We start from the raw sequence: 24,848 nt of genomic DNA, 5'->3' as shown, positions 1-24,848 counted from the left end.
TGTCCAGTCCACTTTGTATCACCTGACGTGCTGCTGCCTGGGCATCCGTCAATACCTCATTAAAGCCAACCCTATCCTCCTCAGATAGTTTTGGTGCCAGTTTCTTTGCAGAGTCCATGAGCGCATGAATATAGCGTCCCAAAAGGCAAGTGGCATTTGTTGATTTAAGGGGCATGCTGGCCGATGAAAAGAACTTTTTGGCCAACTGATCTAGCTTTTTAGCCTCTGTCACTTGGAACCTGAGGAAAAGCACCCTTAGATTTTCCTGAACAAGCAGCCTGAACCACCAGGCTCTCAGGCGATGGATGTGATGTTAAGAACTCAGGGTCCCCTGGAGCTGCCCTATACCTCCTAGCAACTGTCTTAGAAACTGCGGGAGCAGAAAAAGGCATACGCCACACCTCCAAAGGCAATAATGGCTCTGAAACTGTAGTAGAAGAATGCAGTACCCCTGCTAGAATATTTGATTTAAATTCAGTAGTAGGCAACTGAAGATCTAACAGTTCAGCTGCCTTCCTAATGACTGCATGATGTGGAGCCACATCCTTCGAGGGTTCATCGGCAGTTGGAGTAATTTCCCACTCAGGAGACAAATCCAATCCACTAGCCTCTTTAAGTTCTTCAAAAACTTCATCAGACTCCACAAGCTCTCCTTCTGCTTCTTCCAGAAGGTACCTTCGCTCATCAAGCACCCTTTGAGCTTCCCTCCTGGACCGGATTCGTACAAGCGGCGTCAGCTGCGCCGTGTTCGAATCAGACAGCGCCAGAGCCGGCGTCGAACGTGGATCCACAGGAGCAGCCGGCGTCGAACGAGGTCGAGCCGGCGCCGGTGAAGAAGGGAGCGGCGATGTCCTCGGCGCCGGTAGATGCCAAGACTGCGTCGCCGGAAAAAATGGCATGAAGGGGGCATGTGGATAGGCTTGAGGCACCCCCAAACCTAAGGCCATGGGACCCATCGTACGCGAAGGTGCACCAGTGGAGTACATGGCTCTCGAAAACACCCCGTACATAGCTTTTAAATAATGCGTGGGGTCCTGACCTGGTCCAGGGAACGCAGGGTACTGATCTGGCATCACCGGACTCGGGCCAACCGGCGCCGACGGTGGAATTTGTGGTATCAAAGGCTCACCCGGTGCTTGAAGCTCCTCAGCCGGAGCCAGGGACGAAGCCGGGGATGGAACCGGCGTCGGAGATGGAGCCGGCGCCGGAGTTGTAGCCGGAGAATGAACCGGTGAATTCACTGGAGAAGGACCAGCAGGCGAATCCGGAACGGGTGAGGGAGACAGAGTCCTTACGGCGTCGAACAGGCGACTTCGACGCCGAACTCTTGTCAGAGTGACGTCGAGAATAATGTCTCTTCTTTTTGTGCTTCTTGGATCTCGAAGCATGCCCTAAAGTAGACTTCGATGCCGACCTCGATCGTGACCACGTTCTAGACTACCTCCCTTCTCCTTTTTCATCCTTGCGATGAAGTTTCGCCTCCCTTTCCTTGAGAGCCTTGGAGCTCATCTTGCGACAGCAAGAGCATCCATCCACATCATGGTCAGATGATCAACACCATACACAGTCGTCATGTGGATCCGTGATCGACATAGGTTTTCCACATTCACGACAGGGCTTGAAGCCAGATTTCTTTGTCGACATTTTTTCGAAAAAGGAACAGAGAAATCCAGTATAAACACAAAGTAACAGTGAAGCTACAGACAGAGATTCCCGAAATCCATTGGCATAGACGGCGCGGAAAAAAGGGAACGGATGTCATCACGCCGACTAGGTCTTCTTATGGAGCCGGTGACGTCAGCCGAGTAGCGTGCGGAGCTGTGTCTGTGACGTCGTCTACTACCTCATCGGCGTGGACTGCTACAAAAGTTTCCGAATGTATGTTACTGGCGCAGGGGATATTCACAAGGTGAGGAATCCACTGGCAGATGTATCCATCAGAATGCGGCTCCTCGACCTCCTCCTCGACCGTGAACGGCGCGAAGCCGACTGCCGGTACTCCAGGAGCTTGCGGGACCGCTCCCGCCTAGCCTTCGAAGTCAGGGCCCGGCAGTCGAGGCACGACTCAGAATCGTGGTCGGCCCCCCAAGCAGAACAGGCACCGGCGAGGATGGTCCGTAACCGACATTAGTCGGTGACAGGAGTCGCAGGGTTTGAACCCGGGCATCCTACCGGCACCAGAGTCGAGTCGACAAGAGTCTAAAAGAGTCAAAAAATGACTAAGGGGTAAGCTCTTCCCGGATCGGCGCTGTCTGGCGCGGAAAAAGAAGAACTGACATCAGCGCGCGAGGGTGACGTCTAAGTACTCCGACGACGTCATCCCGGCGCACGACGCCACCGATTGACGCGGAGCCGCAGACTACGCCTAGCGACGCGCAGGGGTATTCCTGACCAAACTTTCCGGATCCAGCCTGACGCCTGGAGATATTCTAAGGTGAGGAATCTAACGTGTTTCTTTCAGATAAACCAAATTCTCAGTAGTCCAAAATGAATATACACACATATATATATATATATATATATATACACACACACAGTTGCTTAATTCTGCAAAATAAAAATAAATAACTGCTTTAAAAGCCTTTGTGTCCGCGGCTGCTGCGATTTTTTACGAGGAATCCGCGTTTGCTCTGGGATTTTGAGGCTCGCCCCATTGTACCGGACCGCCCTTACCACACACACACACACACACACACACAGGTGACGAACTTATTGAATAAGAGAAAAAATTCAGCATACAATAACTAAGCCGGCTCTAGCATGGATAAAAGGGAGGCGAATAGAAATGCTCTGAGACATTTTTTGAACATGACACAACAACTGAGAGTGGAGCATCGAGCAGCTCATTCAAACCAGATGCCAAAAATAAATTACGCACTTGGGAAAAATTGTCCAAAAAGGAAATCAACAAATGGTGGGAGGTCGCATCCCTAAAAAAATATATAGAAGTAAAACGAGTCCCACGGGGATTACGCATCCATTTGTTACCCAATCATCAAGATACGAGTAATGAATTACTCAATGGGGGGGGGGGGGGGGTACATTCTAAAATCATCATTGGGACTTATGGAAATCTTAGTCAAACATATTGAAATGGCCCTGAAAAAAACTACAGCGCAATTAAAAAACATGGAAAAGGAACTGGCCACATTGGAGATGACCCCGGAGCTAAAGAAATTCAAGGAGGAATTGGAGCAATATATTGAGAAACATGAACTAACAGTAAGACTTAGGAAACAATCCAAATTTTTGAGAGATAAGGAGGACTATTCGGAAGGACGTATTTTCACTTATGCCAGGAAATACGATAGATTCCAACAAGAGGAACAATTGGACTTGGCAACAAATACAAGCAGCCTATCGTCGCTCGCCTCAACTGAGCCCAGTGATGGAGAAGGAGAGCAGGGAGGCATGAGACCACAATGCTCTTTTTTAGGAGAAATGAGGCTGGCCCTCCAACAAAAGAATTGGGAGAAAACCATGGGGTCCCCAGCGAGAAGCAATCGGGGAAGAGGCAGAGGGTGAGGCAATACCCAAAGAAACAAACGAGACGAGGCAAGCGGAACATCAAATCCAAGTTCCAGTACAAACCGGGTGGGAACAACGACAAGGAGTATGAGGCAGAAATGGAACTAACTGAATATACCGATAACGAGACCCAAGATTTGGAAGTAATCAACCTATCCAAAAAAGTTCTTACCGAAACGGAATTGCAACTCCTAAAACGGGGTCTGAATTTCTGCCCTACCAACACCATGGATCTGGCGGAAACAAGAATAGATCTTTATAAATATATCCGTAAAATCAAATTAGCCAAACTTTTCACGGAAAATTCAAAAATGGCTCAATATGGCAAAAAAAGTGTAACCCCTGACATGGAACTAACAGCAAAAGATGCGGAACATTTTGTCACACTGATGGAGTTGGAACATAGCCCTGAACAAGAAAAGCAAGACTTGCGAGAATATTGTACCCAATTGGGGGCTGGGTGCAGCTCAAAGAAACCCCAATCCAAATTTTACCCGCAATTGACACCAGGCAATAAAATCGATTTATTCCACGAGTGTGTAATAAAAGATCTTTATAAGCTAGATTACTCTAAGAAAAAGGACAATCTAACTTTTGAGGAGCGTAAATCGCTGATGAAATTGAAGAAGGATGAGACTATTGAAATAAAGATGGCTGATAAGGGAGGTAACATCATTATCCTGGAAAAAGAGTCATATATGCGGGAAGCATATTCACAGCTGAGAAACCCTGAATATTATGAGAAACTTACATCTAACCCTACAAAGAAATGGAAAGAGGAATTGGACGCTAGATTGGATCTATGGAAGCAACAAAATCTGCTCGATGAGGAAGAAGTGAAATATCTTAAAATGCCACATCCTAAAATGGCGACAATATATTTTCTACCGAAGATTCATAAAAATCCCAGGAAGCCCCCAGGGAGGCCGATAATATCTGCGAAAGGAGCACTATTGGAACCGATGGCCAACTTTCTAGATGTTTTCTTATTACCATACGTTAAACACCTAACGTCGTACCTTCAGGACACAGGGGATCTTCTAAGACATTTACAAGAAACCCCATGGCAAAAAACATACAAATTGATCACAATGGATGTGGTATCGCTATATTCAAACATCCGCAATGACATCGGGATGAAAGCATGCGAATATTTCTTGCAAGAAAGAAACATACAATACACAGACCACAATAAAATGCTTTTGCAAATGATCAATACCTGCTTGGAGCAAAATACATTTCTGTTCGGTGAAGAGATCTACCGCCAAGTGAAAGGTACGGCCATGGGCTTTTCATTTAGTCCTAGCTACGCCTGCCTGACCATGGGATGGTGGGAGAAGACCTGGGCATGGAAAAGTGAAAACTATCAGGATGTAAATAAGACCATTACATGGCTCAGATACATCGACGATTTGCTCCTAATATGGGATGGGACTAAGAATGAATTCAATGAATATTTTGAAATTTTGAACAACTCTGACTTCAACCTCAAATTCACATATAACATTAGCAGTGAACGGGTGGTGTTTCTTGACACAGAGATCTATATTGCAAATGACAGTCCATACTACTCTTCATCGCAAAAATACAGCGACAAACGCTGTATTACATGCAGAAAGTTTTCATCAAACAAGTTTGATTAAGAACATCCCATACGGGGAATTCCTCAGAATCAAAAGAATATGCTCCCAAGAAGAGGAATGGAGACAACATCAGGACAAGGCCACACAGATTCAGAAAGAGAAAATACAATTGTAAAATTATTCAAGATGCACTGCAACGCACCAGTAAAGTGGGAAGAACTGATCTGATCAAAGAAAAACAAAGTTCAGACGAGGAAAACAACAAAATCAGGCTCATAACAACATACAGCACTGAAAACCTTCAACTAATGAGAATACTGCGCAAGAATTGGCATGTATTACATATGGACCCCACAGTATCTAAAATAGTGGGAGATCATCCGAACATCACCTACAGACGAGCTAAAAATTTGCGAGATCAATTAATGCATAGTCACTTCCAACATCAAAAGAAATCGGATATATGGCTCAAGCCTAAAGGATTTTTTAAATGCACTAGCTGTAAGGTCTGTTTGATTGCACAAAACAAGAAGGAGGTGATGATGGCAAACAAACGGATGTGGAGGATTGACCAACTAATCAACTGTAAAAGTCAATTTGTAATATATGAAATGGAATGTCCATGTGCTTTAAAATATATCGGCAGCACAAAATGCGAATTGAAAAAAACGCATTTTAGAGCATGTGCGAGCTACCATCAACTCAGATCGAAGCAACGCGGTAGCCAAACATATGGAGAAGGAGCATGGTGGAGACTGGAAACAGTTAAAATTTCATGCGTTGGAGACAGTAGGAATACACCCAAGAGGTGGGGATCGTGAAAGGATCCTAAGACAAAAAGAATCACGCCACATTCTAAATTTTCGAACACTTATGCCGGATGGCTTGAATCAGGATGAGGAACTCCATTATCACTTATGAACTGTTTGTAAATATGCTCCATGATGAAACTAATGTAAAATGCCCAGCAGAGCTGTTATTATTTGTCTCCCTTTAGCACAGTTGTCACTAGATTCACGTTTCACACCCCCTCATGTTTGAAAAAACACGGTTTTAAATGAAACTTCTCTGTAACAAACCTTCCTGTAAGATACGATGGTAAAATGAGTGACAATAGATAGTCACGAGAAAAATGAAACAGTAAAAAAAGTTTTAAAAAAATCTTTTTTCCACAGGGGAGGTGAAGGCCCACTAGAGGGCTTGAACGCTATATGAGGTGATCAGGAGGATGTGTGTTCACATATCGACATATACCTCCTTTAATGATTGGCAGACCCACTAGAGGGTTTTAACATACCACAGCAGACTAACTTGCAAAATCGATTGATAGAATTGTTTGCCCACTGGGGGGCGTTATTTGGTAATAATTAGGCATTGCCTGGAAAATATTGGTAGGATAATGTCGTTCTCCTCTTGCAATTGTATCAATGATTGTAATGGAAAGATTGCTAAGGATTAATCCTTTAGATGAATTGAGATCGTTAACACGAGATTACAATGTGACCTCTTTTAATGGAAAATTAAAACAAACTATATGTACCATAATGCTTAGGACAGCACAGGAAGTGACACGATGTATCACATGGGTGTGTTCTTTGGTGTTTGTTGATAAAGAGAAAACTCGTGAGCAAGGTTTCAGGGGAAACCGAAACGTAGAGTTTTTATTGAGCATTGGCTTGCTGAATATGAAATAAAATAAAATATAACTGATTCACTGCACACCTGCCTCTGGTCTCGTGAGTGCGCGAGGAATCCCGGTGGGGACAAAGGAGGAATACGTAACGACTTGGTTCTGTCGTACCTTGAACGCACCGCCTAACGAGCGCCCAGGAACCTGAAAGCGGGCCGCTTTTGGAAACACATATATACATATATATATATATACATATATATACATATACATATATACATATATATATATATATATATACATATATACATATATATATATATATACATATATATATATATATATATACATATATACATATATATATATATATATATATACACATATATACACACACACATACATATTTATTCTTTTTAAGTAGAATGATACAAACCTATATACACAAATTATTAATACAAACAATACATATATCTAAACATCATCATTCCTTGTTACCCTTCTTAGAATATATGGACAAAAGTTCAAAACAATTAATAATAACAATCCGTACAGAAAACGAAGATAGCCCTAAAGAAAAATGATGCACAACCGAGGAACACTTTTTTTTTTTTAAACAGAACCTTTATCTCAATAGGGATGTGCAAATTTATTTTTTCAATTCATTTAGATTTTTGCAGGGGTTCTTGTGCAGTCGACACGTTTCAGACAGTGTTTTTTGGGCCTCATTAGGACTGGGGCAAAAAGGAAACCATTCTTCAATTCAAACTGTCTCAAGGCAACAAGCAACTATCCATATAGCAGAGTTCTGCTGGTCTATTTTGGGGTCTGTGTCGAGATCGCGTTTAACACAATGAAGGCAACTTCTTGGTACCACACACAGATAAAGTCCTCAGGTCGTGTTGATCTCACTCTTCCTTTTTTGATTTCAGTTTTGGTTTCACACCTGGGGTTTACTCATTCTTTCCTTGTTTTGGTCCCGCTACAAAATGGGGGTGGCACACTGACTACCAGAAGGACTCCTTGTCAAGAAGCTGCCTTCATTGTGTCAAACGCAATCTCGAAATTATTGTTGTTTGGAACTTTTGTCCATATCTTCTAAGAAGGGTAACAAGGAATGAGGTTTGTTTAGATATATGTAATGTGTTATATATATACACACACACACACATATACACACACACACTTATACAAACATACATTTTGGGCTACTCCTGAGAATTTGTTTTTTAAGCACTAAAGTAATTGGACATTAATTTAAATCCTTGAGGGATTAATTTAATTTTTCCTCCAGAAGTTAGTTCCCCTTTTGATTTACTCCGCTGCATCATTTACCTTCTCCCATATGCCTCGAACACACAATTTAAAAAAAATTCCCAGCAACAATACTCTCCCATCCGTCGATATTTAGACAGCTATCAAGCGTAAACAAGTCTGCAACCTGTGCATTGTTATGCAGAAAACATGATAACTGCTTAGGACACATGCAGTAATTTCTATATTTCTGTTTTAGAATATGATCTTATATCACAAAGTGAGGTTTCCTACCCAAGTTTGTTATCTTCATGGACCAAAATATGTAAGGTCTTACATTACATTTTTGCTAATTAAAGTTCCTCAGATACATGTACCATAATTGCATGTGGACCTGCAATGGACGTAAACAAAAAGGACTTATCAACTGAAATTTCCAATATACCTGTAAACAATACTGCAACATTCTGCATGGACCAATAGCAACTCTCAGGCCTTCGAGAGCTCCCATAACTGCTTGAATAACATGAGGAGAGGTTTCAAAAACATTTGGCCACACATAATTCAGCAGGTGATTAAGAGAATCTTCACAGCCAAATCCATAGACACCAAGCGACATGTGTTGAACTACTGCACTGGCTGTCTGTCTATGCACAAGATCTCTGTAGCAAAAAAAGAAAAACAAATCATAAAGTAGACAAATGGCAGCATTATACATTAAGCAAACATATTTAGGTCATACAAATCCGAAACATCTCCCTTGAAGTGAACAAGATTAGGGATTTCATTTAGCACAGGCGACAAGCTGATAAGACAGATCTTTTTCTATTAGATCATGTGCAATCAAACTTTAATTGAATCATGTTTTTGAGTTTAATGAGAAAACAGGATAACGAATGCTGGCCCTGAATTGTAACACCACTGATTTGCATTGTATGCTAAACAGGTAACAGGGTTGAATTAATCAGACCTCAGCAAGAACCCTCACTCACATCCTCTTCATTTAAATAAGAGTTTGAGACTACTCAGGTAAGCAAGAGATTTTGTCAACCCTCTACCAAAAGGAGATGCAACAAGAACCAGGCTACATTTTCCACTACATTGTCCTCTATACTTCAGTAGTAAAAATCCCTAGATTTAAGTTACTAATGTACGTATTGATGTGCATGTTAATTTTGCCATTCCAACATTTCCAAGGCCTTGTAGTTCAACTGAAAAGAGCCAGTCACCCTCCCACCCCTCACCTGCTTCAACCAAGATCACATCAGATGCAACTTGCCTGAGGCAGCCTGGTTTCCCTGTCCCAACAGCATCACCCACAATATGGTAGGGATAGGGTAACCCAGCGCTAACTTGCCTCACTCAAATCTTTTCATCCGGATTTTATAACAGCCATCACATATGCAACAAACAATAGCAAAGCCAATAAGCTTCGCAAAATGTATTGGTTTGTCACTGTAGTTTTAAGACATGTTGCACATTAGCGGTAGCTACCGTACAACATGGCTTGAAGTTGAAAAAAATTAAACCACTGACGCGGCTAGCGTTTGTGAGAAAGTGCCATCTCATCTTTCTTACATGGTATGCCCCCACTTTTTGCTAAATTGCTGAATGTACTTTGATTAAGTGTACCCTGGACTCCTGCCAATCAGGTGCCCAGGGCCTATGTTCCTTCCTTAAAACACACAAACTCCAAATTGGCAAACCCTAGCCACATGTCAGCCCCTGGTAAATGGTACCCTAGGTACCCAGGGAAGGCCTCTAGGGGCTGCAGCACTCGTTGTGCCACCCTTAGAGGCCCTGTACCCTTACAGAACAAGTTACTTACCTTCGGTAACGATGTATCTGTAAGAAACATTAGTTAGTTAGATTCCTCACCTTAGAATATCCCCAGGCGTCAGACTGGATCTGAGAGATTTTTCGTCAGCAATACCCCTTGCGCGTCGCTAGGCGTCGTCTGCGGCTCCGCGTCCGTCGTCGGCGTCGTGCGCCGGAATGACGGAGTACTTAGACGCCGCCCTCGCGCGCTGACGTCAGTTCTTGTACATAGCTTTCCGCGCCAGGAACGCAGAGCCATGCAAAGACCGACACTGGTGCCAAAAATAATCTAGGGGCCTGAAAAGGACAACCTTAACCCTATATGTCAGTTTGCAGAACGGGGAGGATGGGTGGGTCGGTGAGGAATCTAACTAACTAATGTTTTACAGATACATCGTTACCGAAGGTAAGTAACTTGTTCATCTGAAAGAAACACGTTAGTTAGATTCCTCACCTTAGAATAGATACCCAAGCAATACCATCCCCGGTGGTGGGTCTGCGAACCAAGATCACACCAGAAAGTCCTGGAGGACAGAACGGCCAAAGAAGCCATCCCTCCGGACTTGGCTGTCAAGGCAATAATGCCTGGCAAACGTGTGTAACGAAGCCCACGTCGCCGCCTGACAGATATCCTGCAAAGGGACTCCCCGTCCCAAAGCAGTAGTAGCCGCTGTGGCCCGAGTAGAATGGGCGCGCAGCCCAACAGGAGGGTCCTTTTTTGCCAAAGAATAGCAAATTTTGATACACAAAACGACCCACCGAGAGATGGTCCGTTTGTGCACAGCTTTCCCCTTCTTAGCGCCCACGTACCCAACAAAAAGCTGGTCGTCCACCCGGGACTGTTTTGTGCGGTCCAGATAAAAGGAGAGCGCACGTTTTGGGTCCAGACGGTGGAGCCTCTCTTCCTCTTTGGAAGGATGCGGAGGCGGAAAGAAGGTGGGCAAGGTGACAGACTGCCCAAGATGAAATGGAGTCACCACTTTCGGAAGAAAGGAGGGACGAGGCCGAAGGACAACCTTGTCCGGATGAACAGACAGAAAAGGAGGCTTTGAAGATAAAGCCTGGAGCTCACTCACCCGTCTAGCCGAGGTGATGGCTACCAGAAAAGCAGTCTTAAGAGTCAGAAGACGAAGAGGACAATTGTGAAGAGGCTCGAAGGGAGCGCACATCAGGAATGTCAAGACCAGATTCAAGTCCCACTGAGGCATTACAAAAGGGACAGGAGGGAACGTGTGAGTAATGCCTTTCAGAAAGCGTGTAACCACAGGGGACTTGAAAAGAGAAGGCTGATCAGGAAGCCGCAAGAAGGCGGAGATGGCAGCAAGATAACCTTTCAGGGTGCCCAGGGCAGAGCCCTGCCGGGCCAGAGAAAGAAGAAAGAGAAGAACCTCAGAAAGAGGGGCGGAAAGGGGATTCACAGCCTTTGCTGTGCACCATGCCACAAATTTGTTCCACCGGCAGGCGTATACCGTCATTGTGGAGGGACGCCTGGCTGCCAGAATGATATCACAGACTTCAGGAGGCAAGTCAAATGGCATCAACTGCCGCCGCTCAATCTCCACGCATGGAGGTGGAGGCTGGACAGGTTCGGGTGGAGGACCGTCCCCTGCTGCTGCGACAGAAGATCCTCCCGAAGGGGCAGACGTATCGGGGGATCGGTCAACATACTGAGTAGCTCGGGATACCAGTATCTTCGTGCCCAATCCGGAGCCACCAAGATGACTTGGGCCCGGTCGTGCCTGATCTTCTTCAGCACTCTGGGCAGAAGTGGTATAGGCGGAAAGGCGTACAACAGACCGCAACTCCACTCGTGACGAAAAGCGTCGCCGAGCGAGTGCCGCCTTGGAAATTCCAACGCGCAGAACTGCTGACATTGCGCGTTCTCTTCGGTGGCGAATAGATCTAACCAAGGCTCTCCCCACTGCAGAAAGAGACCTTGCGCCACTTCGGAGTTCAGACGCCATTCGTGATCCATCATGCACCGGCGGCTGAGTTCGTCCGCTCTGGCGTTCAGAGAGCCCGCCAGATGTTGAACCACTAGGGTGACGCCCTGGTGTTCCAGCCACGTCCAGAGGCGCAGAGCCTCCTGACAAAGGGTCCACGACCCCACCCCGCCCTGTTTGTTGCAATACCACATGGCGGTGGTGTTGTCCGTGAACACCTGCACGACACTGCCCCTGACAGAGGGAAGGAAGGCTTTCAGTGCAAGTCGGATCGCTCTCAACTCCAACAGGTTGATGTGGAGACGAGACTCCGCCGGAGACCAGAGGCCTCTGATCTCCGCCTCTCCCATATGGCCACCCCAGCCCAGGAGGGACGCATCCGTCACTACGACATGCTCCGGTTGGGGAAGGGAGAGGCTCCTGCCCATGACCCAATCGCGGTCCGTGAGCCACCACTGCAACTGTTGTGCAGTGCCCTCCGAGATCAAGACATGGTCGGACAGGTTGCCGTGATGCTGGGCCCACTGAAACTTCAGGTCCCACTGCAGAGCCCGCATGCGCCGCCTGGCGTGATGCACTAGTAGGATGCAGGAGGCAATCAGCCCCAGAAGCCGCAACACTAGCCTGACCGAAACCCAGGATAGAGGCCGAAAGATGGGAATCAGGGCCTGTATATCCCGGACCCGCTGTTCCGGTGGATAGACCCGGAACTGCGCCGAATCGAGAACTGCTCCGATGAAGAGGAGCTTTTGAGAGGGACTCAGGTGTGACTTCGGCACGTTGATGGAAAATCCCAGCAAATGCAGGAGATCCGCCGAAGTCTGGAGGTGGGAGACGACTGCCTGGGGCGAGCCCGCCTTCAACAACCAGTCGTCGAGATAGGGGAAGACTGGAACCCCTGATCTGCGCAGATGAGCTGCGACCACCGCCATCACTTTCGTGAACACCCGAGGGGCACTGGTGAGGCCGAAGGGGAGCACGGTAAACTGAAAATGCTCGTGGCCCACCGTGAACCGCAGGTAACGCCGGTGGGCCGGCAGGACGGGGATATGGAAATATGCGTCCTGCAAGTCAAACGCTACCATCCAGTCTCCGGGGTCTAGGGCAGCTAGAACCTGAGCCAAGGTTAACATCTTGAACCTTTCCTTTCGGAGGAAGGCATTGACGTTCCGGAGGTCCAAGATGGGGCGTAGGCCCCCTTTGCCCTTCTTGGGAACCAGAAAGTAGTGGGAATAACAACCACGACCTACTTCTGGACTCGGAACGTGCTCGACGGCCCCCTTGGCCAAGAGGGCCGAAACTTCCTCGCGGAGAAGTTTCAAATGATCCCCCGAGATAGGGTGGTGCTGCGGTGGCATGGCTGGAGGGGTCGTCTCGAAGGGGAGGGAGTAGCCCCTTCGGACGATTTGCGGCACCCACCTGTCCGATGTAATGGACCGCCAGTGGAGCAGGTGATGGCGAACTCTGCCGCCCACTGGCATGGAATGGGCCTGAAAGCTCGGACTAGGAAGGCTTTGAGGCGGATGCTGCCAGGGTGGATGTGGGCTGACCACGTCGTCCTCCAGATCCGCCACGGCGGAAACCACGTCCGCGACCGCACGCAGGTTGGTTCTGCGGCTGGTGGCTGGGCGGACGTGAGGAGGCGCCCCTTCCTTGGCCACGAAAGGGGCGAAAAGCGGAGGTGTGCGCCCGCGGAGCCGAGAGGCCCAAGGACTTGGCCGTAGCCCGGGAGTCCCTAAAGCGGTTCAGCGCACTGTCCGCCTTCTCACCAAACAGGCGAGTGCCATCAAAGGGCATGTCCATGAGGGTGGTCTGGACATCCCCGGAAAATGACGTGGACCGCATCCAGGCGTGGCGGCGGAGCGCCACCGTGGTGGAAATCGCCCGACCCAGCGAGTCCGTGGTGTCAAGCCCACATCGTATGGCATGCCGCGCTGCATCCCTCCCATCAGCCAAAGCCTGGGTAAGACGTGTCCGGACCTCCTCCGGACACAGGGGCAGCACGTCCTCCACCGTATCCCACAGAGAATGGGAATAACGGTCCAAGAGACAGGCGGTGTTTAAAGACCGCAGGCCCAAACTAAGGGACGAGAACAGTTTCTTGCCAAACTGCTCGAGTCTCTTGGAATCCCGGTCCGGCGGAGCGGTCGGGAAGGAGGATTGGGAGGTAGAGGCCTGGATAACGAGACTCTCGGGGGTGGGGTGTTGGGACAGGAAACTGGGGTCGCCCGGAGCAGGGCGGTGGCGCCTGGCAACGTTCCTATCCACAGGAGGAACTGTGGAGGGCTTGGACCAGGTGCCCTGCAGAACGTCAGTGAGGGCCTCATTGAACGGCAGCAGAGGCTCAGTGGAGCTTGCTGCGGTTTGAAGCACCTCAGTGAGGATGTTAGTCCTCACAGCCACGGCAGGCAGCTCGAGCCCAAGGGCTGCGGCCGCCTTGCGCAGCACCACAGAAAATGCTGCACCCTCCTCCGAAGCCACAGTCGGAGGAGAAGTGAATCCAGTGTCTGGCGATGTATCAAGACCACTGGCCTCCCCCAGTTCATCTGCCCAGTCCTGTGAAAGCTGCGACTGAACAGCCATAGGGTCCTCAAACCCCTCCCAGTCGCCCCCGTCGTCCGATTCCTGATAAACAGGAGGAATGATCGGAGCCGGACTGTAGAGATGATAGGTCTCAAGCGGCGCCGGACGCGGCGTCGGTCGACGCCGTTGCGGCGCCGGGTCCGGAATAGGGCTAAACTGGGGTTGGACGCCGTCCGGAGTCGGCACCAAAGGCGGCGGCGGCACCGGAGGTGTAGGCGTCTGCGGCGCCGGTGACGGAGTTGGTGGTTCATGCGCCGGCGGAGGAGTGGTTAGGTCAACCGGCGTCGACGGGAGCCCAGGCATGGGCCCCGCGGGGACCTGCGGCGTCGAGACCGGAGTCGTCGACGGCGCCGGAGCCGAAGCCGCCGGCAGGCAAGGTCGCCCAGTCGAGGCCGCGGGGCCCGAAGGCGCGCCAGCGGGGCCAGGCTCCTCATGGCCGAGAGGAAGGCACTGACCTCCGCCGGCGTCGCGTTAGTCCCAGGGACCGGAGGGTATAGGGACGGGCGCGGCGCCTGCGGCTCCGCCGGAGCCGCGGGGGTGGAACCACTTGGACCCTCGGCAGAGTCGCGCGACCGGCGAGGGGAGTCCGAAGAGCGATGTCGCCGCTTGGACTTCTTAGAGCGTTTGGACTTACCCGACGACTTGGAGCCCGACGATCGATGGTGGCGTCGGCTAGGGCTCCGCGAGCGATCCTTGGACCTCCTCCTGGACCGGGATCGCGCACGACGCGGAGCCGAGTGGCGAAGCTCGAGAAGCTTGCGGGACCGCTCCCGCCGAGCCTTCGAAGTCAGGGCCTGGCAATCGGAGCACGACTCCGCGTCGTGGTCGGGGCCTAAACAGTAGAGGCACCGGCGGTGGTGGTCGGTCACCGACAGTCGATGGCAATCCTCGCAAGCCTTGAACCCAGGCATCCTACCGGCACCAGATGTCGACAGACAAGGATCAAAAGTGATCAAAAAAGATTTAGTCAAAAAAGACTAAAAGGGGTAGCTCTCCCGGATCTGCGCTTACTGGCGCGGAAAAAAGAAGAACTGACGTCAGCGCGCGAGGGCGGCGTCTAAGTAGTCCGACGATGTCATTCCGGCGCACGACGCCGACGACGGACGCGGAGCCGCAGACGACGCCTAGCGACGCGCAAGGGGTATTGCTGACGAAAAATCTTCCGGATCCAGTCTGACGCCTGGGGATATTCTAAGGTGAGGAATCTAACTAACGTGTTTCTTTCAGATCACACACACACACACACACACACACTGCCTTTTCAGGCTGAGTGTCTGGGTGCAGGACAAAACAAAGAGTCGACATGGCACACATCTCGGTGTGCCATGCCCATCACCTACACTGCCAAGGCATATATCAGTCACCCCTCTAGCTGGGTGCCTTACGCCTATGGTGTGGGCGCAGGAGCCCTGTGCCCCTACAGTACCCGGGTCCATTCCTGGGCACTGTAAGTGCAGTGCTGCCATTTAAGAGTACATGGTGCTGAGAGCTCGTCAAACACGAGCTCCACAGCACCATAATGGCAACACTGAAGACTGGGAAGTTTGGTATCAAACTTCTCAGCACATTAAACCCACACTGATGCCAGTGTGGGATTTAATGTACTAAGCACCCCAGAGGGCATCTTAGAGATGCCCCCTTACAGCTGACCTACAATCCATGTCTGCTCTGAGGCTGCCCAGGCTGCCACACAGCAGACACGTGGCTGGACCCCTGGGTGGGGAGAGCCCCTGCTCTCCCGGGCCTGCAACAATGCACATCCTGGGTGAGGTGAGAAAACTCCTCCCCCAGGATGAGCAAAAGGGAAGCTTCAAAGGCATGCCGCCATTTGGAGTTTACCCAGGCCACTGCAACCCCCCACTCTGGCGGGAAGCTTGGCCGGAAACCCCATACAAGGACAGGGGATGTGCCAGCCTGCCCACCCCACCCCTCAGGTGGGGGAGGCGAGGAGAAACACATCTCCGGGCTCTCGCCATCTTGAAGATGGGAGGCCCTACCCTATCAGGATTAGGCTACTGCCCCCCTCCCACAGGAGAGAGGCAGGATAGGGGGTGTACCCACCCCAGGACAAGGACCCATTGGTCCCTGGCCTTCACCTACCTATAACGCCCCTAAATCTAGTATTGGTTGAACCTTCCTTCCCCAGATTCCAGATTCGAAAAACTACAAGAAGAGCAAGAAGAACAAAGACCTGCCCTGCAGCTGCTAAAAAGGGAAGAAGACACCAACTGCTTTGGCCCCAGCCCTACCGGCCTGTCGACTCCCGGGCCTGCACCAGCGCGGCATCTCTCGCGGCCAGCAACCTCACCAAACCCCGGAGGACCTGGCTACCTTTTGGCTCTAAGCCCCTGGGACTCCCATGAGTAGAGGCTCTACTCAGAAACCTATTTCTAACCCCTGGCAGCAGCCCGGAACCGCGAACCCAGCACACTCTGCACCAGCCAAGCCTGGCCAGGGCCGGAGTGGACAAAGACCCTGATGATGACCCCACGGCGACTGTGACCGAGTCTGGCACCCAAGGACCCCCCCCCACCCCGCCCTCGACATTCCGGAAGAAGCCTGCAGCCTCAGAACAGAGTGCCACCCCAACCGCGATCAACAAGAGGGTACGATTTCCGACATCAAAAGGCACCCCTCCACCCGGCGCCCTGCGGCCCCCTGTGCCCAATCCCGGGGTACCCACCTAACCTACAACTACCCAACTTACCTCTCGAAGTGGTGGTGGCACCTGAAGCATCCTCGTCCCAGAGCTTGCAGCCTTTTTCCAAACCGGAACATTCCCATTGATTTCCATTGAGCGCCCGACTGCTCAAAAGCACCCTGCACCCAGCCGCCCGAGTGGCCCTGGCAGTGCAATCTCTACACTAGCCTACTTCCCCACTTGCCCTGAGTGAGTGACCAGGAGCCCAGCTCCCACAGCCGCGTGGCCTGCTAGTCAGCAGCCACCAAACCAGGCCCCCCCTATTCCTCATAGGCTAACATTGGGCCTAACTCTCTCTGCACCCGGCCGTCCTGAAACCGCTGAGGGTGAACTGACTGTACATACCTGACACTGGGAGACCCCCGAGTCTATGCCCAGAACTTCAACTCTGCCAGTCGAGAACTTACCCTTAAACCGCGATCTTCATTTTCCTCATAGGGTAACATTGGCTGGCTTTTTCTTGGAAATTTTTCTAAGTGTGAACTTTTTTTCAAAACTCAAAATATTCACCAAAAATCAGCCGAGTACCAAAAACGAATTTACTCACCTGCTCTTAGGTGAGCTCACAGTGCTGGATCTTGGTGCCCAGCACTGACTCTGAAAAGTACCCACAACTACACTTAACTTTAACTCCTTTCTCTTCCATAGGAAACCATGGACTGCTTTTCTGTGAAATTTCTTCTAAGTGTTGATTTCTGCAATCTTGAAATATTCTTTTAAAATCGTACAATTTCTGCAAACGTAATTACTTGCCTGTTTCTGATAAAGACCCCAGTGCTGAGTCTAGGTACTCAGACCTGGATTACAAAAGTAACGATAAAGTACTCTACCTGCAACTTGAATTTCTTGCCATAGAGATCCATTGGATGTTTTCTTTGAAATATTTTCTAAGTGTCAACTTTTGAAATAGCTAAATATTATTTAAAAATCAGTACAGTAATTAAGTCGACTTTCACCACTTGATTCTGAATATTGTCCCAGGGCTGGATCTAGGAGCCAGACCTGGAATTCCAAAAGTAATCTGCAAAGTAATTTATTACAAATAGCCTGAATTTACCATTGAGCTCAATGCATTTTTATGTTTAGGAAATAGGATTGTTTATTGCAACCAACTGACTATTTACAAAAATCCATTGCTTATTGCAAAAGTATTTATATTCAACCTCTCATTCTGAGAAAGTATATTTTTATTCCCTTTGTGGTTCTAAAAATAAAACAAGCATATATTTTAAATATATAAACCATTGGCCTAGAGTTCAGTTATTGAGTGTGTGAGACCATTTGCTGACTGAGTGTGTACAACAAATGCATTACACTGTCCTCTGGTACTGCCTTACTGCTCGACCAAGCTACCACTTTAGAGAGTAAGGTCATACATAACTTTAACCTCTATCAGCCCCTGGGGGACTGTGGACTCTGTACACCCTGTACCTATTAGGGAACAGTACATACAGAGCCACTTTCTCACAGCGTTGACAGCATGATAGCTTTTTTTAAATGTAATGTTTTTTTTAAAACTTTAGTTACTGGGTGAAGGTGTTCTGAAGACACCACTCATGATCGCCAAGATAACACCAGGTCAGGCTTTTGGCTCAGACATTGAGACCCTACTAGGTAACTGGCAGTGAGCCAGATTCCTTGGTGGTGTGACCAAGACTGCAGTCTCCATGCTGCCAGGCAAAGGAGGCGATAGCCTACTCCTTGCTTGTTGACATTCACAGCTCTTGTGTTGTCCATCAAGTTCTGGGTGGACATACCTTGGATGGCTGAGAGGAAGGCCTTGGGTGCCAACCGAATCGGCCACAGTTCCAACAGGCTGATGTGAAGAATGAAATGGCTGAAGGGCGTGGCTCAACCCAGACAAAGATGGCAGCTTGAGTCTGAAGCTCTGACAAACTGCTCAGTGAACACAGTTCTCCTGCAGTCCCCGGGCAGTCTTTCAGACAGGGCAGAGGTCGGGAAAGCTCAGGGAGAGATGCAGAGAGTACTGTGGGAGACTTTGGTGCACACATTGCCAAAGGAGATTTTTCCAGCACGGCCCCAGCAAGATTGAGGCAGCCGTGGCCTGGATAAGACCGGGTGGGTCGGTTCTGCTGCCAATATCGGGCCAAGGTGGTTCTATGTTCCTAGTGAAGAGGACTTCTCACCCCTGGAGAACTGGAGTGAGTGGCTTGATGACAACAGTTGGGTTTCTGGGGTTAGACTCAAGGGTCTCCCAGGGTCAGTGATGCACTGTTACACCCTCAGCGGCATTAGGGAGGGCTCAGGTGTGAGAAACTGCAGCTTTCTTGCATGGTATGCCCCCACTTTTTGCTGAATTGCTGAATGTACTTTGCGTGTGCCCTGGACTCCTGCCAATCAGGTGCCCAGGGCCTATGTTCCTTCCCTAAAAACCTAAAACCCAAATAGGCAAACCCTGGCCACCTGTCAGCCCCTGGTAAATGGTACCCAGGGCCTTGTGACCAGGAAAGGCCTCCAAGGGTTACAGCACTCATTGTGCCACCCTTAGAGGCCCTGTACCCTAAAAAACACACACACACACTGCCCTTGCAGGCTGAGTGTCTGGGTACAAGACAAAACAAAGTCGACATGGCACACATCCGTGTGCCATGCCCACCACCTACACTGCCCTGGCATACATCAGCCACCCCTCTAGCTAGGTGCCTTATGCCTATGGTGTGGGCACAGAAGCAGGAGCCCTGTGCCCCTACAGTACCAAGGTCCATTCCTGGGCACTGTAAGTGTAGTGCTGCCATTTAAGAGTACATGGTGCTGAGAGCTCGTCAAACACGAACTCCACAGCACCATAATGGCAACACTAAAGACGGAGAAGTTTGGTATCAAACTTCTCAGCACATTAAACCTGCACTGATGCCAGTGTGTGATTTAATGTACCAAGCACCCCAGAGGGCATCTTAGAGATGCCCCCTAAAACCTAACCTTCAATCCACGTCTGTTCTGAGGCTGCCACACAGCAGACATGTTGCTGGACCCCTGGGTAGGAGAGCCCCTGCTCTCCTGAGACTGCAACAATGCACAGCCTGGGCGAGGTGCTAAATCTCCTCCCCCACGATGGGCAGGGGGAAGCTTCAAAGGCATGCCACCTCTGTGAGCTTCCCCAGGACACTGCAACCCCCCACTCTGGCGGGAAGCTTGGCCGGAAACCCCAAATAAGGACATGGGATGTGCCAGCCTGCCAACCCCACCCCTCAGGTGGGGGGGAGGCGAGGTGAAGCACATCTCCGGGCTCTCGCCATCTTGAAGATGGGAAGCCCTACCCTATCAGGATTAGGCTACTGCCCCCCTCCCACCCCAGGACAGGGACCCATTGGTCCCTGCCCTTCACCTACCTGTAACGCCCCTAAATCTAGTATTTAGGGGCACCCTGAACCTTCCTTCCCCAGATTCCAGATTCCAAAATCCGAAGAAGAGCTAGAAGAAAGAAGACCTGCCCTGCAGCTGCTAAGAAGAGGAAGACACAAACTGCTTTGGCCCCAGCCCTACCGGCCTGTCGACCCTCGTACCTGCTCCTGTTCCAACCCGGCATCTCTTGTGGCCAGCAACCTCACAAACCCCGGAGGACCTGGTTACCTTTTGGCTCCAAGCCCCTGGGACTCCCATGAGTAGAGGCTCTACTCAAAATCTACTTCTAATCCCTGGCAGCAGCCCGGAACGGCGAACCCAGCACACTCTGCACCATCCAAGCCTGGCCTGTGCCAGAGTGAACAAAGACCACAAGGACGACCCCACGGTGACTGTGACCCAGAGTCCAGCACCCAAGGACCTCCCTCGACACTCCTGAAGAAGCCTGCAGCCTCAGAACAAGGTGCCCCACAACCGAGATCAACAGAGGGTAAGATTTACAGACACCAAAAGGCACCCTGCGCCCCCCTTTGCCCAATCCCAGGCTACCTACCTATCCTCAAATTACCCAACTTACCTCTCGAAGTAGTGGTGGCACCTGAAGAATCCTCGTCCCAGAGCTTGCAGTCTTTTTCTAAACCAGCGATTTCCCATTGAAATCAACTGAGCGCCCAAAGACTCAAAAGCACCCTGCACCCAGCCGCCCGAGTGGCCCTGGAAGTGCAACCTCTACACCCATCTACTTCCCCACTTGCCCTGAGTAAGTGACCAGGAGCCCAGCTCCCACAGCCGCATGGCCTGCTAGTCTGCAGCCACCAACCAATGCCCCCCCTATCCCTCATAGGATAACATTGGGCCCAACTCTCTCTGCACCCGGCCTCCCTAGTGCCGCTGGGGGTGAACCAACTGTACCTACCTGACCCTGGGGGACCCCCAAGTCTATGCCCAGAACCTCAACTCTGCCAGTCGAGTACTTACCTTTAAACCGATAACTCAATTTTCTTCATAGAGTAACATTGACTGGCTTTTTCCTGAAATTTCTTGTAAGTGTGGACTTTTCAAATCTTAAAATATTCACCAAAAATCAGCCGAGTAACGAAAACACTCACATGCTCTTAGGTGAGCTCCCAGTGCTGGATCTTGGCGCCCAGCACTAACTCTGAAAAATACTTACAAGTGTACTTACCAGTAACCCAATTTTCTCCCATAGGAAATCATTGACTGTTTTTCTGGGAAATTTCTTTTAAGTGTCAATTTCTGCAAACTTTAAATATTCTTTAAAAATCGTATAACTTCTGAAAACGCAATTCCTTACCCGTTTTGGATAAAGGTCCCAGTACTGAGTCTAGGCACCCAGTACTGGATTACAAAAGTAATGAGAACATACTATACCTGTAACTTGAATTTTCTGCCATAGGGAATCATTGACTATTTGCTATGAAATATTTTCTGTCAGCTTTTAAAATAGCAAAATATTGTCTAAAAATCATCACAGTAATTAAGTCGACTTTTATCACTTGATTCCAAGTACTGACCCAGGACTGAATCTAGGATCCAGTCCTGGAATTCCAAAAGTAATCCTAAAAGTAATCTGTGGCAAATAACATGAAACTTCCATTTAACTTAATGCATTATTGTGTTTAAAATAGTGTTGCCTATTGCAACCACTTGTAACTGTTCACGAAAGTCAATTGCATATTGCAAAAGTATTTATATAAAGCATCTCATTCTGAGAAAGTATATTTTAATACCTATTGTTGGTTCTAAAATAAAACAAGCATATATTTTTTTTATATATAAACCATTGGCCTAGAGTTCAGTTATTGAGTGTGTGAGACCATTTGCTGGCTGAGTGTGTGCAACAAATGCTTTACACTGTCCTCTGATACTGCCTTACTGCTCGACCAAGCTACCACTTTAGAGAGTAAGGTTATATCTAACTTTAACCCCTGCCAAGCCTCTGGGGACTGTGGACTCTGTACACCCTGTACCTATTTGGGAACAGTATATACAGAGCCACGTTCTCACAGGGGGGCCTTCTGGAATTAGACTGCAGGCGTCGGCTGGAGGCTTGAGGCAGGTCAGAGGTCGCCGGATCTCGGGTCAGGATCCCCGGGGTGACCACCTCGTGGTGTTTGCCCACTCTAGCTTGGGCAGTGGATGGCGGGTGCAGATTCGCGGTTTCCGGCCAAGGCCAGAGGTTGCAGATTAACAAATCCAGTGTTCACGGGAAACAAAGTCTTTGAGGTTGAAGGCTGGCAGGTTCGCCGGGGTTTGAGGTTGCTGGCTGCAGGACACACCGGGATTTCGTAGGAGGTCCGAGGGGGGAGACAGGCGTGTAGGGCAGGGGCTGAGTCAGTGGACGTTTTCCTCTTGTTAGCTGCTGCACGGCTGTAAGGTCCTCCTTGTCTGAAGAATCAAGGTTCAGGGGTGCCCCTAAATACTAGATTTAGGAGCGTTACAGGTAGGTAAAAGGCAAGGACCAATGGGTACCTTCCCTGGTGTTGGCACACCCCTATTATGCCACCCTCCAGTGGGAGGGGGCATGACCCTGTCCCTGGTTGGCTGAGTCCCCCCATCTTCAAGATGACATGGACTGAGAGTTGTGCTTCACCTCGGCTCCTCCACCTGAGGGGTGGAGTTGGCAAAGGTGGGCACACCTCTCTTTCTCACTGGTTTTCCCCAACGGTTCTCGTGCCCAAAGTGGGGATCAAGTGGGGAAGCTCAAAAAGGCAGCCAGCCTTTGAAGCTATCCCTTCGTGAACCTTGCCTTGGCACCTCGTCCCAGGATGTGCATAGTTTCAAGCCCCAGAGAGCAGCAGGCTTTCGACCCAGGGGTCCAGAAACGTCTGGTGGTGGCAGTTGAAAGCAGCCACTCAGCCTGGACACTAGAATAGGTTAGTTTTCAGGGGGCATCTCTAATATGCCCTCTGTGTGCATTTTTCATCAAATCCCACACTGGCATCAGTGTGGGTTTAATGTGCTGAGAAGTTTGATACCAAACTTTTCATTTTCCTGTGTAGCCATTATGGTGCTCTGGAATTCGTAATGACAAACTCCCAGCAACATATACTCTGAATGGCATCACTGCACTTACAATGTCTAAGAATGGACATAGACACTGTAGGGGTACAGGGCTCATCCACCTGTACCCTCACCACTGGAAAGTGGGCACCCAGCTAGTGGGGTGACTGACCTATGCCAGGGCAGTGGGTTGAGACAGGGCACACAGATGTGTCTCATGTCGACTCTTCACTTTGTTCTGCACCAAAACACACAGCCTGTAAAGGCAGTGTGCGAGTGGTGGTAAAGGACCTCTAAGGGTGGCACAATAAGTGCTGCAGCCCTTAGAGGCCTTCTCTGGTCACAGTGCCCTGTGTATCTGTGATACCATTTACCAGGGGCTGACCTGTGGCCAGAGATGCCAATTGGGTTTAGGCTTCAATGCAGTTTTAGGGAAAGAACACAGGCCCTGGGTACCCGATTAGCAGGAGCCCAGTGCACACTCAGTCAAAGTACATCAGCAATCCAGCAAAAAGTGGGGGCAACCATGCAGAAAGTGGGCACTTTCTCACACATGGTGAACACCAGAGAGGCACTGGTAAGGTCGAACTGAAAGTGCTCGAGGCCAACCTTGAACTGCAGGTAATGCCTGTGGCCCAGCAGGATGGGGATATGAAAATACACATCCTGCAGGTCCAACGCTACCATCCAGTCTTCTTGGTGTAGGGCAGACAAGACCTGAGCCAGAGTGAGCATTTTTTAATTTCTCCTTCTTGAGGAAGAGATTGGTGGTCTGAAGATCTAAAAATGGGCGGCAACCCTCTGTTCTTTGGCATCAGAAAGTAGCTTGAATAACTGCCTACTTCTGAAGCCAGGACCCATTCTATAGCTCCTTTGGTCAGGAGAACTAACTTCCTCCTGGAGCAATTTTAAATGATCCTCAGTCAGCCGTTCCTGATTTGGCTGAATGATCTGCAAGACACACCTGTCCGATGTTATGGACCTCCAGTGGGGGAGATGATGGATTCCCCAGCCAACTGGAGTGGTCTTGCAGAGTCAAACTAGGAGTGTTTGGAGGTATCAGCTGCCGAAGGCAGTGTGGCAGACTACTTCTGGCTTCCATTCCTAGTCAGAATGAACCGCAACTTGCACAGGGTGGTGGCTGGGATAGGGCTGACGCAGCTGGAAACCCCTTCCGTAGGGGTGAAAGTTAGACTGGCCACGAAGAGTAGTAGAGTGGTCCAAGGATCTGGCCATAGATCAAGAGTCCTTGGACCTCACAAGGGCCAAATCTGCCTTTTTCCCCAAAAAAGGCATGTTCCACCAAAGGGCATGTCCATCAAATTTGCCTGGACATCACCTGAGAAGCCAGTTGTCCTAAATTAGGCGTGACGCATCATGGCCACTGTCGTGGAAATCGATCTGTCAAGTGAATCGGTTGT

The 24,848-nt window shown here is 49.5% G+C and overlaps 1 protein-coding gene across 2 annotated transcripts in view; it reads right to left on the bottom strand.

The window, feature by feature from the left end:
- SF3B1 (splicing factor 3b subunit 1) overlaps positions 1-24,848 on the bottom strand; it is a 339,385-nt gene that overhangs the window by 32,970 nt on the left and 281,567 nt on the right. For both annotated transcript variants that reach the window (XM_085648748.1, XM_085648749.1), the window contains one exon: positions 8,441-8,657. In XM_085648748.1, coding sequence (XP_085504874.1) covers positions 8,441-8,657 — 217 coding nt within the window. The remainder of the gene's footprint in view (positions 1-8,440; positions 8,658-24,848) is intronic.

The sequence above is a fragment of the Triturus cristatus genome, chromosome 3_2, assembly GCF_964204655.1.
Source record: "Triturus cristatus chromosome 3_2, aTriCri1.1, whole genome shotgun sequence".
Lineage (NCBI taxonomy): Eukaryota > Metazoa > Chordata > Amphibia > Caudata > Salamandridae > Triturus > Triturus cristatus.
The sequence above is the reverse complement of the archived record's forward strand: the minus strand, read 5'-3'. Positions and strand labels throughout refer to the sequence as shown.